At 29.2% G+C, this 16,740-nt stretch overlaps 1 protein-coding gene across 4 annotated transcripts in view; it reads left to right on the forward strand.

Annotated features, from left to right (window-relative positions):
- LOC107447556 (protein phosphatase 1 regulatory subunit 3B) overlaps positions 1–16,491 on the forward strand; it is a 28,930-nt gene extending 12,439 nt beyond the window's left edge. For 3 of the 4 annotated variants that reach the window (XM_087167589.1, XM_087167590.1, XM_087167591.1), the window contains exons 2-3: positions 5,777–7,095; positions 13,781–16,491. In XM_087167589.1, the coding sequence (XP_087023715.1) occupies positions 5,852–6,724 (873 nt within the window). In that variant the 5' untranslated portion in view covers positions 5,777–5,851 and the 3' untranslated portion in view covers positions 6,725–7,095; positions 13,781–16,491. Of the gene's footprint in view, positions 1–2,175; positions 2,248–5,776; positions 7,096–13,780 lie in introns of those variants that run through there. The other variant, XM_087167592.1, reaches the window with a different exon arrangement.
- Positions 16,492–16,740: the final 249 nt, after the last annotated feature.

The following is a 16,740-nucleotide window of genomic DNA, read 5'->3' on the forward strand; positions in this document are numbered from 1 at the left end:
TACTTCTAGAGGGACAGCTTTAGCTTCTCCATGAAGAGTGCGAAAGACAATATTGTGTGTGTTGCAAAGGAAGGGGCAAGATATCAGCTCCTGGGCTTTTTTTCTTGCTTTAAAAGATCCAAAAAAAAATCGAGTTAAAGGGAGTAAAATTCGAGTAATCGAGAATAATTAACATGAAATTGAAGATAAAAGGGTCGGGACCTCATAAAAAAATCGAGTTATAGTAATATTCGAGTTATCGTACTTCGAGTTATAGCGAATTGACTGTAATACGATTTGTATTGAGCAGTGCTATAGTTGTCTTAAAGATAGTCTGAAAAACTGTCTAAGGAATTTATATTGTAGTTATTTTATTTCTCATATTTTTATAAACAATTTTTGTCCTGTCGTCATTGGTCGGAAAATTGATAAGATTTATAATATTTCTTTTTATCTCTTTTTAATCAGCAATAATTTTTTATTACTTTTATATATGTTTGTTACTGTGAAAGTTTTATTTATCTAAATCTAATTATATATGATAAAGTTGTCGCCGTTTTTCATTGTTGGTATTTTTTTTTATTCACCGGAATACATGGTAGGATCCCATTTTCCCACATTAATTTCCATATTTAGTTGTCTTAAACATAAAATTAGTAAAAGTCATAAAAGTACTGTTTTACTGTAAAATTTTTTGCATCCAAAATGTAAAGGTTTTTGCTTGGAATATTTATTTTTTTTATTTTACTCTTATTACACTTTTGATTGTTTTCTTAATTAATAGTTTGAAACTATAAGAGTTATTTCTTTGTAACTTAATTCTAAGATATTACTTAGTTACGTTACATTTTAAGATAAACTTGTTTGAATCTGTGTCTAAACTTATTTACAGTTTTGCAATTATTTTTCGATGCTAATTGCATTAATATGCTATTATAAATTACCGTTAAAGATACTCGTTAATTGATTTAGAACTTGACGATCAGCTTCATGCTGAATGTGAGAAATGCACAAATTGTGTTAAATATATCAGGCTCTTTGGTTAGCAAAAAGGATAGTTTGTAAACTCACCAAATTCGTTATAGCAATATAGCTTTCAGGGGTCTGTCCAGACATTTTGTGAATGGTCCGTTTTTCGTGAAATTGTGAAAAAATTACTCACATTCTTTCAACCAGGGTCCGCTTTTATAAATTTATGCAAATAGGGTCCGTTATTGCAAAAAAAAACTTTTTCATGGAGTTTTTAAATTGTAAAGACATACAAGATTATGCTCAACACTGTAAAATTATGATTAAAAAAATTAAATTTTAAAAAATAAACAACAATTGCTGCTTTTAAATTAGAGATGCAACATAAAAATATTTGGTATTTAGCCTATATTGCTGAACGCAGAATATTAATTTCGGACGAATAATGGAAGAATCGTCTGTCGAGGACAAAACTTAATTCGTTTACATCCATCTTTCTTGTTTTCTGCCCTGGAAAGGGTTTATTCGATTAACAAAATAATAATGAAGATAAACAAATTTATGAAGGGTTCGATTAAAAGAAAAATCATTTTGTGAAGGGTCCGTTAACAGACCCTAATTTCTTCTAAACAGACCCCTGGCTTTAATTTTAAATGTTATTTAAAAAAATTGATTACGAAGCAAAATTATCTATGTTCACTAATTTACCTTAATAGAATCAATAGTTACACGAGATCTTTATTAATATTTTCTTAGTAAATTTAACTTAAAATAAACATTTAATTTGAAGAAATGAATATTGGACGTGAAATATGGGGGGGGGGGCGTAAGCAAACAAAATTCTTTTTAGTGCATGTAGTTTAAGTGAATAATCTCAATTTTCGAAGAATAAACTGTTTTATGCCAGCAAACAATTATTGTGAAACAATCATCAGGGCTGTAGAGCGGTAGCGGAAAGGGGCTTAGCTCTATGTTTACGTAAAACAAATGAGTTCCTCTTTTATTTTTTTTTCTTTGTATATTGTAAATTAGGATGATGTAAAAATATTACATAAAGTTTTATTTATTTATTTATTTGAGCCTTATAAAACAGATACTGTAGCTTTTGCTTTATAGATAAGGACAATCTTTTGTATTGGTGATACCTTTCTGTCAAAGTCACTACTATATAATCTTTTTTGTTAGATAACTCTTATAAGTTGTTGACGCGGTAGAGTTTAATGTTCAAAATAGCAGCGTACTTCTGTTGCAGCGTACTTGGTTCTGTTTCTTTTTAAAGATTCTTTCGAAATAAAATGCGTAAGTCTAGTTTTACAAGTTTAGCAATTTTTTTTCAAATAAAATAACGAGTTTTTAAATGTTTAAGTTTTTTTTGTTGTAGGATTTTGTTTTAACGTTGAAATACATGATTTAAGTTAAAAAATTCACATTTTCCTGAAATGTTCATACATAATGATAATTATCAAGATTTATAATAATCATGAAGATTATTACGGATGAATTAATAAGTAGTATTAACTCTGGATCTTAAGACTTTTATTTTAATTATTATTTTAATTATTTAATTATTAAATCAAGAAAATTATAAATTTTATGCTTATTTTTGTTTGCTCGTTTTTTTTAAAAAATTAATAAGGATCTGAGCCGTTTACAAGTGTTTTAATATTTTAAATAATGAAAGCCTATATCTTAAACTTATTTTATATTTTGTTCAAGTTTGTTTAGTAATTGACATTTCATTTTTAACAAGCTATGAATTTAAAGAATTCGTTCCCCGTTTGCTTTATAGAACCTTTTAAATCTAATTTACAGTGAATAGTAACAAATTTCCTTTTTTACTCCTACCCACGTATGTGAATTATAATTTTGAACCCAATTCAGAAGACGATGCAATTTCATGGAGAACTTTTCAATTTAAAATGATCCGCATTTACAAAGTACTGCAATTCCCTTTACGTGCAATGCAAATTGAAATGTGTTCTGCCTTCTTCTTAGATCTCCGCCAACCTCAGTCACCGTTTTTTTTTTTTTTTTTTTTTTTTTTTTTTTTCCCTAAACCCCACCACTTGCAACAATTTTTCTCTTCCATTTCTATCTTTGGCAAATGGGCTTCTTCACGGGTCGTAAGCGGCTACGAGGGTGCGTTTCGTCTCATCCTGATTTAGAGTATGCTCCCTTGAAATCATAGTAAATAAACATCTTTGGCTTTAGGAACGATTTCACAAACCCATTGACTTTGAAAATTCGCAAATATTATGAACACGTGACTTAGTATGTTTACTTGAATCTAAACAACATTCTGGATTAGAAATCGATCAAATGTGATTTCTGAAGAGTATAATATATATGACCCGTGAATGGGTTGAATGAAATATTGACTTTGTCAATCTAGCATTATCTCAGAAAAAAAGCCTTATAGTAAACACTTGATAGATATCTGCACGATTGGTGTAGTTTGTAATCGGTAAACAAACATCTTTCATATCATCTTTAAAAATCAACGTGGAACGACCTGTATAAAGCAGAATCGTATTGAATGCCTTTCCTTATTAGGTGTACTCTAATCAGTTTTGTCTTTTCGATAAAATATAAATTGTTGTGTTGATATTTAAGATGATTTATGATATTATGAAATTAAAACTTTTTTTTATGGTTCTGCGCTGTTTTTCTGTTAAGGGTCCCATGACCTCGTAGCACCTCTTTCTTTGTTTTACATCCCTTGTACTTTTGTGGCACACTTAGTTTAAAGCCTCGTTTGACTTCGTTACATTAATCGAAATAACATTTGTTAAAATTTTTTTTTGCATTACTGGAATTAGAAATAGTTATTTCTTTTTTTGCATTCATATACAGAATGTAGATGCCTAGGACCAGAAAATATATCCACAAATGATATATTTATTGGATATCAGGGGTCTGTTTAGGAGAAATTTGGGTCCCTTCACAAAATATCTTTTCATAAAAACGGACCCTTCACAAAATATTTTATCTTAAAAACGGTCCTTCACAAAATGATTTTTCTTTTAATCGGACCCTTCACAAATTTGTTTATTTTCATTATTGTTTTGTTAATTGAATAAACCCTTCCTAGGGCAGAAAGCAAGAAAGATGGATGTAAACGAATTAAGTTTTGTCTTCGGCAGACGATTCTTCCATTATTCGTCCGAAATGAATATTCTGCGTTCAGCAGTATAGGCTAAATACCAAATATTTGTATGTTGCATCTCTAATTTAGAAGCAGCTCTAATTTTGAAATTTTTTTATTATTATAATTTTACAGTGCTGAACATAATCTTGCTTCTATTTAAAATTTAAAAACTCCTTGAAAAAGTTTTTTGCAATAACCGGACCCTATTTGCCCAAATTCATAAAAGCAGGACCCTAGTTGAAAGAATGGGAGTAATTTTTTCACAATTTCACGAAAACCGGACCTTTCACAAAATGTCTGGACAGACCCCTGGATATGTTGCAATATTTATATTTCCGTTAATTAGTAAAAAGCCTGGTTAAAAATCAATCTCATGTTATTTTAAATTATTGTTGAATAAATTTTTTTATATTTCTAAAATTTGTACATAGTCACGAATCTTTCAGCAGTTGAATTGTTCTATTACGATTTTAAATTTAATAGATAACTTATTACCTTGAATTGCTTTTCCAACACCAAAAAATAGTTCTGTTAAAAATTTAATTTTCAGGCAGTATAGAAAACATTTTAAGAATATAGTTCAAAATAGAACTAAGCTATTGAGATAATATAAACTATTGACTTGAGAACAATTACACGTACAGGCTTATATATAAGCGATCGAGACTAATCACCACCAATCTCCTCTAATCCGGTCCGCAAATAGATTTTTTTAGTAACACCTTCTCTTTTAAAGGGATATTCTAGATCCAATAATAAAGTAAATAATTCAATCCAAAGTGGATAATTAGTAACTGAATTAATTAACTTTTTAAAGTATATAAAGTGCATTTATTTCTGAAACTAACATCCAAGTATACAGATCTAAATTAGAAAATGACCAGTCCTTAATAAAGCGAACTCGTATCTTTTTAGAAAAGATTATGAAATTGTAATCTAAAATTAGACTGAAATTAAACCCAACGAATTAGCAGTTTTCGTGCTAAAACTGACCTATAAAAAAGCCTTCCCTGCGCACACATTATGAAAATCTATCTTAAAGAAAAAGTGCTCTCTTAAACATTTTTTTCTTCACTAGTGCTTTCATTAACTGTTAATTGAAATTTTTTTTTTATCTTTTCAAAATTGATGTTAATTCCGGATCATGTGATTTTTTTTTCTTCTAATTTCGGAATTGGAACATCAACATTTTTAGATGACTCTTTCCTTTCAAAGTTCGAGTAGCTTCCTGGTCTTATATCTTCTTCCGGCAATGTGTTGAGAATAATAAATTGAAATCAAATACGTCTATTGGTACCGTTTTGACCTATATTAAAGCCATACAGAGAATTTTATCTACAAGGGACCTGTTGCACAAAATTATATTGTAAAATGTATATTATTAGGTATGAGAATTATGAATACTCAACTAATACTATGCTAGTTATTCTATTTTTGTTATTGCAGATGAAAGGGATAAAATTACAATTAGCCAGTTTACGAATTTAGATATTTCATTGATTGTATTGCACATATTACAATAAAGAGAAGAGTACACATACACATTTATAAATTTTAAAACTTCATCCATTTTACTATGCTAAATTTTTGAATGAGAATTTAATTTTTTTCGATTAAGTTTTTAAAAGTGTATGTAAATTTCATTTGAAAATTACAAGTTGTTTATTTTTTATATTTCAGATTCTAAAACATTGATGCAATGGTTTCTGTTTAAAACTACTGTAAAAAGTAGTATCCGCAAGCACCAAAAGAACGATGCCAATTGATTTTGAGATGTTCTTATCAGCCAGTCCACCCATTTTCAACACTGCTACTTTTATGGATTTTGGTTACAATCCCTTTCGTGGTCCTAACAATCGCAATCAGTTCAATTCAGCTTTAAACTCATACGACTGCGCCAGAGACATGAGGTCTTGTTTAATGGCAAAATCTGATGAAGAAAACAATAGGGAAAACTACAAAAAGAGAGTGTGTTTCGCCGATGACAAAGGCTTAGCCCTCACCCATGTCAAAATCATGTCAGAGCCTTCAAATTGCCCTCCAAATTGGACTGATGAGTTCTTCAAGCAAATTATTAATGGCGTGAAGCCTAGCCCAACGTCCGAAATCCAGTGGGTAGCTCAATTTGCCCAACCGGCTTCAGATTACATGGAATTCCGCGACAGATTGCAGAAGAATTGTGTATCTTTAGAAAATGTAATAATACGAGATTCTGAATCGTTGGTTTCTGGTACAATCAAAGTAAAGAACATTGCATTTGACAAAGAAGTTTTCCTGCGTATCACTTTCGATAAATGGAATAGCAGCGAGGACGTGCAAGCCGAATTCGTTCCTTCTGGCATTGAATCTGGCAACAGTCCCTACGACACATTTTCTTTTGTTTTTACCATACCTCCTAATGCTTCCAAATACGAGGTCATAGAATTCTGTGTGTGCTTCAAGTGTTCTGCTGCGGAACACTGGGACAATAATAATGGAAATAATTACAAGCTGGTTGTTGTGAATCAAAAGTCTCCATCGTCGGTTGGATTTGGAAAGCAGTTTGAGGATGCGCTGAAAGTGAATATAGGTTCTTGGTCAGAGTTTGCTAGTTGGAACCATTTAATCAATGAAGGGCCTTATTGGTAACTTCATAACATTTCATTGAAAAAATGAAAATCACGTCACGTGACTGCGAGATGTGTATGTAGTTTTCAAGTTGATGAAACAGCTTAGTTTATACATAAAGTCTTATGCTTTCCTTCAGTGTTGTACAGCTCGCAAATGTGATTGCAGTTAAGATCATTTAACTCTTTTTATTCTACAACAGGATAATCATTGAGAGTAGAAGCTTTTAATCGCATCAAAATGTTTATTTATCATATTATCCGATTCATCGTTGGATTTCCTGAACATGCGAACTTTTTTTGCTTGCAAGAGAAGCTTTTGGAAACATGAACTTTTCGAGAAATTTCTTGAAATGGATATTGTTTAAAATAATATTCATTTAAAAGAAGCAGGTAATTATTATTTAAATTTTTATATATAGTGTTTACCTTTATATCTAGCCTTTATGTCTAACTTTACCTTTTTATATATGTGAGCCCCACGTACTTAGAGGATAGCTAGAAAATATTTCATTCGTTGCTTAACGAGCCCAATTGATTAGGCAGTTAATAATAAGCCCAGAGTACCTGTAGTTATTTTGTTTTGTTAAAAGCCTAAAAAATAACTGTTCCTAATTTTTGTTCAGCTGTAGAACCCTAAATTATCGATCTTTTTTTCTGCGTAATCCCAATTTTATAAATAAAATATCGAAAAACAATTGCGAACCAGTTAAACTACTTTATTTTGTAAATAAAAGTAATGAAATATATACTCATCGATTAATCATTAATAATTTTAAACTAGGTTTTTATGACTGACAGTTAAATTCGCAGTCCTGTAGCTGAATTTATTCTAGTTAAGAATTTGTTTTTTGGTGAATATACATAATCTGAAAATGAATAAAATAAACCAAATTATAGATTTTGTTTAAATGAAAGCTAAAAGGAACTGCTAGGTATAAACTTTGAAAATGGTTATTTGGGAAACATTTCTTTGTTAATTTAGTTATGTTATTTTGATTTAACAAACACAATGGGAAATGCTGATGTAATTTTTTTTATAAATGTGTGCTATTTTCATAATTTATTCAATTCATTGTTATTAAAAAATGAGATTTTTTTTAAAAAAAATTGCAATTTCTTTTCCAAAGGTATTTTATTTTAAGTAAGTTCATAAAAATATGATTGGATAATTAATTGGATCTTAATATAATAACAGGTTTCAAAAATATTAAAGAAAAAATTCAAAATAAAAAGTAATATTTTTAAAAACCACGTTTTAGTAGTGGAGAATAATAATTAAGAAAAAAAATTGAAAAACGAAAAACGTGGGGCGCATGAAATACATAACAGTAATGTTATATTAGTGTGTCTATGTGTGCTCTTGAGAATATGTGTATGTATATCAGTAATTGTAATTGTATCGGAATGTGGATGTGGAATATGCTTTTGTATATGCATATGTATGTGGATGTATATGTGGCTGTGCATGTGTATGAGCAAGAAAATGTGTATATGTATGTGTATATGTACTGTTATGAATTTCATGCGCCCCACGTTTTTCTTTTTTCAATTTTTTTCTTAATTATTATTCCCCACTACTAAAACGTGGTTTTTAAAAATATAACTTTTTATTTTGAATTTTTTTTTTGAATTTTTTTATTTTAAACTATGATTTTTTTAATTTTTAATTTTTATTTTATATTTTTAAGAAATTATTATTTTTTAATTATTATTCTTCACTACAAAAAACGTGGTTTTTAAAAATATATATTTTTATTTAGATTATTATTCTTAGTCAAGAGTAGTCAAAACTACTACAAGATCACTACTAAAGTAATAGAACTTTTATTTTAAATTAGGGATACAAAAATCTTTATAGAAAAACAATACCTTTACGACTTTCATTAGTTTTATGCTGATGACAACCAAAACAATCTGGAAATGAATGAGGAAAAACTGGATCCTACCACGTGGTTTTTCAGCCAATAAAAATACTCCGACAACAAAAATCTTTTCACCTGACACGTAATAATTTGAAATAATGGAATCGACAACAAAAGACAATCTCGAAAATAATTTTTTTTTTAAATTTTAATTTTATTTTACTTTGCATGTCTTTTTTCTCTTCATTTTCATGCATTGTCATCCAATTCTGAACTGTGTGCTAAATTTGAAGTTTGTAGCTAGTCGGGAAGTTAGTTTAAAATCGATTACAAAATTCCACCCGGACAGACATACACGAAGGCAAGTTTATATAAACGTGGTAAAAATAAACCCGGTTAAATAAAAGTACTATCTCTTAGAACCCCTTTAACTCTTCCACATATCCCTAGGGTTCCATTTAGGAACCCCTGGTGTATTACTGCCAACTTGTTTGGCCGCTGAGGAAATGTTTCTTAGCGGACCATACATTCAGATTTTAATACTTAAATCTTGTCTTTGCAAATTTCAGAAGAATTGCTCTACCTAACAAATCAGTTAAATAATTCAAGCATATAAGGTCTATTAGATGGACAGTTGTGCACTTAAGTGTTGAAAAAATGTTTTTCGAGGAGTAGTAATTTTGAATTAAAAACGTTATAGACTCCGTTTTTCAAAACACGAGTTTTGTGAGAGGTTATATTTTTATTATAAATAATACAGTTGCACCAAAAAATAAATATAAAGTGATTTAGCATTTTAACTTACTAGAACGTTAAATCAATGGGAACCCTAAGCTTGTTTCTTTGCAATGAGACGGCCCCATCTGGGGGTAATCGGAGACAATGATACATAACAAAAATGTATGTCTCTACCTTCGGGGGGCCCCCCTATTTTTTAAAGGAATAAAATTTTAATGGAACTCAGATATTTTCAAATTGGGGTATAAATTCAGTTTCAATGAAATGGGCGGCCCGGTACCATTTGATCCACGGACCGGTACCGGTTCGCCGATCGGGGAACACTGCGCTAACGGACCTAAATGCCTCCTAAAATGAAGCTTCGCTATCCCACTTACTGATTGCCGCTTGCTTATTTAAGTGTAGTATATGTTTAAAATTTTTTAGTTATAAATCTTTTCTTTTGCTCTTTGCATTTTAATATTTACCAGACAGATGACTTTGAGGTCAGACGATTTCATGAGCTTCATCTCCTGATAACTAAGGACTATATATTTTTTCTTCTTTTCGTCTGATTAACCGTACAATCACACGTAACTTGAGTTATATTGCGCGTGGATGAACTCTCTGCCTTGACGACAATCAGTTAAACATCGCTCATTTCAAGGTTAGTCGTTCTTTTTTTTATGATTGCGAAATAACAACCCTATGAATCAAAACATCTTCAAATATTTAATGTCATCTTTCTTCGGAAAATGCTGTTATAAGAAGTTTTCCACCAATGCTAAATATTTAATGCGATGTTATTTTGACTTCGATCATAAAGAATGATTGTGCCTTTTCCTTTTTTTCATATATTTTATAAAGGAGATTTGATCTCTAATAATTTCGTGTTTTCTCATTTTAATTGCTTTATCAGTTGCTTTCCTGTACATAACATTTTCAATAGTTTCGACTGCTTGTGTGTTGATATTTGAAAGTTAATACAATTTGGCGATATTTTTTAAATTTCTCGCTGTTGCAGTTACCAAAATGAAAGAACCTTTTATTCTTAACTACTAAATTAAAAACATAAATGTAGTACAGAAAAAATATTGCGAAACAAAAACAAATAAAATTTTAATGTTTAATTTAGCAAAAAAATGTTACCTTGTGAGAAAAAACGCAGGAAAGTTCAACTAAAAAGAAAAGGAATGTTCTACTGATTCTTTTTAAAAACAAAGAGAAAACGTGAATGACCAACACAATATGTCCTTTTTTAATTTCATGCTTCTTGCCAACCTGGTTAAATATGACTTCAACAGCAATTTAAATTATGTTCTTTGAAAATAATCGTCTGCTACTATGTCTTTGAAAATAATCGTCTGTATGTCTATCTTCAACACTCGCATTCTAAGCTTTACTTTTAAATTATTTTTTTACTCTTTTCTGATCTTTAAAAAAAAAATCGTTTTTGAGAATTTAAAATATTTGAATCATTTTTGCGATCATACTACAGTTTAAAAAGTGCTGAGAAAATTCTGTTATTCAAAGAAAAATCTTGTACGGTATTATCACAACTATAAATAATTAAAACGTGTGCTAGAATTACATGATGTAAAACTTTTTTTAAATCGAAAAAGTAGTTATAGCAGCAAGTTTGCGTCAGCTTTGAGAAAATCTTGCCAACAACTTTGTATTTTTAGTCTATTATAGCCGACTTATAGTTTCCGGAAACTTTTTACTGAAATTTAATTCCTGATTTAGGTCTGATTCATTAAACTAGTTAAATTAAAAGAAAAACAGCGTCAAGTAGATTCTATTGGTGTTAAATTGAGATTAAAGAAGATAAATAAATATAGGTAGAGGGTACTCAAAAAATTTCGTTATTTAAAGAGAAAAACATGGGCAAGTTACTGTTTTGAGAAGTTATTTTCAAATTAGTGAAAAATTTAATCAAAAGCTTGTCTTTAAAAGAATTACAAAATGAATGAATTTTTCTAATGTACTTAAAAGCTTATATTCATTACATAATTTTGTATTAATAAAGTAAAGTTTTTATTTTACTTAGAAAAATAAAAATTTAAATTAAAAAAATAGTTAATAAAAAGTTTATGCAAGTTTTATTCAGAAAAAACTATTTTGACGTAATTTTCAAGATCAAGGGGAATATATATTTTTATTTTCGGTGGAAAAAAATCGTTCGGCAATACTTGCGCCAAAACCAATTTGTTTCGCCGAATTTACGATTTTATCGAATTTTACTATTTTGTAGTAAACATGAAAGTAATAGTGATGGTAATTGCAATACAATAAAGGGACAAATTTATATCTTCGAACGAATTGCCAAAATTTATAATGATTTGTCCTTATATCGCGTAAGCTGGGCAAACGCTAAGCATTCACCACTTCGCCAAATGCGATAAAATAGTAAATTCGGCGAAACAAATTGTGTGTTTGGAGGAAGTATTGGCGATTTTTTCTACTGAAAATAAAAATATATATTCCCCTTGATCTTGAAAATTACGTCAAAATAGTTTTTTTCTGAACAAAACTTACATAAACTTTTTATACGATTACAGTGTCACATAACAGAGTTATATTAAGTCCAGATAATGTAAGCAACGAGAGATTATGTAAGCATCAGAAGAATAAAAAAGGAAACTTAAAATACAGATAAAGACGATAGTTGCATCACGCGATATCAAATGACAAAAAGTTTTGTGCAAATAAAGCAGATTAAGTGGTAGCTATATGTACATTATCATCCAGCTATTTTTAAAGAAAATATCTGTTCTTATGACAATAACATATTGTTTATTAAAATAAACTTATTGTAAAATTCAAAAATTAAAGCGGTTGCTAAACTAAGAAAATTTAACTTCGATTTTATCTTTATAGATTAAAATACCCATATCCCTTTAAAAAATGTCTGCGAGTAGTATAAAAACCAATAAAACAGAATTGAATAATTCAAATAACTTATATTCTACAGTGATCCTTCTTTTTTTTTCTGAATGATATTTTTGTTGTTGTTAAGATTTGCTTTTTGGCTAAGACTTTTAAAGTTTGGCTAACACTTTTGATATTTGACTATTTTACCCGCAAGTAATTAGAGGTCCTTAGCGTATCGTCTATTATTCTTCGACAAAACAAACTTTGTTGAATGTTTTTTTAATGATTGTAATAATGAAAGAAATATATCCCTAATAATAATACAACATTGTAATAATGTATACCTATCTTATTATTGTAACATAATTACAACAATAGGATAGGTACTATCACTTTTATCAAAATATAATAGACAATTTTAAAATAACTAGTGGGATGCGCCTCCTGCTCGCTAACGCTCGCCAACCCCCGAAAATTGCTGCGCAATCTTATATGGTTTGCTTCGTAAACCAAGCTCGCTTCGCTCGCTACTAACTTAGGCACATTGCAAATGCACAAAATTCTAAGAATTCAAAACAATCACTCAAATTCATATAAAAACTTTTTTTTTAAAAAAATTACCTCTTTTTAGTAAACACTAAGTCATTAAACTAAATTTGAATTCAAATAAATGACATGTAATTCGTTAAACCTATTAGAAATGTGCTGTAGTATAATTCGTGATATAAATCAAAATTCGTCAAATAAATTCGTGAGCCATTTGTGAAAAAAAGCGCTTTCGACAAAATACTAAAATAGAGATCTATCGACAAAAACTACTCACTTCTGCCTAGCTTAATAGTATGAGATTTCCGTAGTTGATGCTCTCTGGCTATTTCAGTTTCCTTTTTTAAAAGCGCTATATGTTGAGCCACCTCAGCCAGATTTGGCACGTGACTTTTATAGCGGCAATCATAGGTCGATTCGCCGTGTAAGAGAAATAGTAACGTGAACAAAACAAAGCAAACGTTGCCACCGGTGGAAGAGAAATACAGCCAAAATTTGGGAGCCACGTAAGAGAATTATATATATTAGATAATAAATGATTGACCTACAGCAGTGTTTCCCAAACTTATGACTTTTGTGTACCCTTTCTAAATTTTTCGTAACGCTGTGTACTTCTAATTAAAAAATTAATGTATTTTTTACTATAAAAAAATTACACAAAAGTTAAAAATCACATCTGGCTGTGAACATCACTAATTATTAACTGTTAACTCTGCAAAAAATAGCCAACAGAAAAATACGTAATCGCAAATTTTCATAGCTGGCTTTGTTTTTAAGTAAAAAAATTTGAAATTATCGTTTGCTGTAAGATATTTCGCATACGAACGCGTACCCCTGCTAAACAGTTCCCGTACCAATGGGGGTACGGGAACACTGGCCTACAGTAATATGGTGAGTTGTCAATTTGTTCGAAGCAATCAACTATGGATGGCAAACGATTCTGTTCCCGTCTTTATTTCAAATTCTAATCAAGCGATTTTTGTTCTACAAAGTGTTGTTTTCACTAGGTTATTTCGTGTTTATTTATGAATGCCGAGACACTACATTTTAATTTATGTTGAATTTTTTCTTTTCAGAATTCTTTCTGGTTGCCATAATACAAGTGCAGTGCTCCCAATAATAGCCAATTTAATTGAAGTGCTGGTTTCTTCAATGGGATTGAGTTTCATTGATTGTCGAGTTTCTGTGTTCCAGTGTTTTTTTCGAGCACGGAAAAACCAACTATTCAACATATCACGTTCTAGTTTGATATAGTGAACTTATATAGTGTATCTCAAGCTTAGCAATGCAGTGGGTCATGTTGCGATTTTTTCAAAGTTTAACATATTTACTTAATGTTGTTGTGAAATTTGATAACTAAATTACATTAATGTATGTTGTATTATACAATCGCCATATTTATCGATAATTGAAAACCGTCCTGAGATGTGATAAAATTCTTTCTTCTTTTCAATGCTGCTGAAGTTATTGAAAGTTTCAAATGTTTTTTATTGCATCATTAAAGCGCGAAATTTTCTTTTTTTTTTCTTTCAGTGCAAACTTTACGAACAAACAATTTCACAGTAATATATTAATAAACAACTTTATTCTATGAATTATGTTATTTTTAAAATTTATCGGATGGATTGAGTTGAATGCTATTACAAAGACCACTTTTAAATTTTTTTAGAACTTTAATGGATTGAATGTTATTTTACTTATATTAGTATGTATGTATACATTTTTTTTGCTTGAAGAATAAATTATGATGTAATTAAATAAATGTTAAAGTAATGATGTGCCATACATATATTTGACATCTCCACTCCATCACTGCAAAATTGTTTTTAAAAATTTAAACTATTAGCTAGGATTTTTAAATTGTCTTATTCTATTTTTGTTCTTATTTCAATGATGTTAAAGTTGCTTTTAATTTATTATAAAATAGTTCATATGCACCCACAAGTTTTTAATTTGATTTATTTTAATTTGCGTTTTTAACTGCGTTTAAAAAATTTAAGAACTCTATGAAAGCAATTATGTAATTTTTTTGTAACAGGAAAGATCTTTGACTAATCTACATCTGAAATTCAAAGAACAGTTTTGTAAACTCTTTTAGAAAATAATTAAACTTCTTATTCAATAAATTTAAATAAAAAATTTTTTAGGAGTGGCGAGAGATCTGATATTTAATCAGAGATAGTTTGAATTATACATCAAACTATTTCTACTTCGAACTACGAAGCGAAACATATTTGTATTTGTTATTTAAATCTGTGTTCACTTGACACACAATACAGGTGAACTAAGAATTTGTACTTATTGATAAAAACATTTTGGATGTTTTCTTTTAAATTTTATACAATTAACAAAGTAATGTTATTATAAATCTCAATAGGTTATTGAATTATGATGAAACAGTTTTATAAACGGAACATTTTCTGGTAGATTTCTCATTATCATCTTCAAAGTATTTTGGTTTCATTTCGAATTTGAATTAATTAAATGAATTCTTTCGAATTCGTAATAATTTTGATATATTAAAGCATGGTATTAAATTGTTTCATGACAACAAATTGTAAGTTGAGTTACATTTGATTACTAATGCTGTATTTTAGCAGTTTGAAAAGTTGAATATATTATTATGAAAGTTCAGTGAATGTCGACTATCTCCAATGAATGTCCGAAATTCCGAAGAGAGAAATTTTGAAATTTAATAAATGTTATCAAACAATTACTTAAGCGATTAGGTGTGATATTCATTGCATAATGTCTATAGTCACTAAAGTGACAATTTCATATCGATATTTACCGAGTTTACATTCATTCATGTAACTATGTGAGCTTATATTAGATGAAAAATGGTAACGTTGACTCAAGAGATTATATGCATAGCGAATTTCACTATAGTACCTATATGCTTATCGATATTCATTAAAGTAATTATATGTAATAATATTTTCCGGATATTGTCGACATTCGCTTATTTCAGTCTTTGATATTAAAAATATACAACTTGTAAACTGGGAGAGAAACTGGCTTAAATCGAATCAAATTTCAAACTATTTTTTTTTCAAGTAGATATTTTGGATTTCAAAAATTTTATAAAAATTAAAAACTTGTGGAATTCATACAAAAAAAAAAAACGTGCTCAAAATTACCATGACTCTTTATTTTTGTTGATGTATGAAATGTTTTGAAAGTAAGAAAAATATATTAATTCACATCGTTGACATGTAAAAATGATGTTTATAATTGTTTATTGTTCTTTTTTGAAAATAGTATTATTTGTTGTAAAATGTCTTTCATTACTCAAGATATAATGTACTATTTGTGAGTGAACCAAAATTTACTATTCACAAACGGCGCAATATGAAATGCGGGTAAACTAAAGAGCTTTTGCTGGAAACAAAGTGACATGAAAAAACTGAATTTTAAGAACTAAGTCTGACTTTTAAGAATAAGATGTGTAAAAATGGTGTGTATTTACGAACTTCGACTTATTCGTTACTTCAATCTGAAGTTTATTTCTGTACATAAAGAACTGTAGTTATTTTTGTGAGAGATGGAAGTATTTATAGATTTAAGTCATTTTGCTATTGGATAACGTTCCTGGTTTTTGAATTTATTTTCATATTGTACATTTATCATGATTCATTGTTTATATAATCATTGACTGTGATTGAAATATGCATCTTAGTTGTTTAGAGGATTTTATTGTATATTTCTCTTGAGAGTGGTGCCAAGCTCGTTTGGTTTTATTTTTCTGTAAAAAAAATTGTTTTATTATAAAAGAGTTTTACAAAAATGTATTTATATCTCATTTTCCAAAGTTAATACATATACATGGTCTGTTCCCAAAGCTCTTAAATACGTTACCGTGCTTTCCTTTGAAGGGTGTCGTCTTATGAAATAGTATCTTCGGCAAATAATATTCAGGAGTCTGTTAGGAAGAAATTTGGGTCCGTCAACGGACCCCTCACAAAATATCTTTTCATAAAAACGGACCCTTCACTAAATATTTTAACTTAAATTATTTTGTAAAGGGTCCGTTTTT

This window comes from Parasteatoda tepidariorum, chromosome 7, assembly GCF_982258835.1.
Source record: "Parasteatoda tepidariorum strain Cologne lab strain chromosome 7, Ptep-v5.0, whole genome shotgun sequence".
NCBI lineage: Eukaryota > Metazoa > Arthropoda > Arachnida > Araneae > Theridiidae > Parasteatoda > Parasteatoda tepidariorum.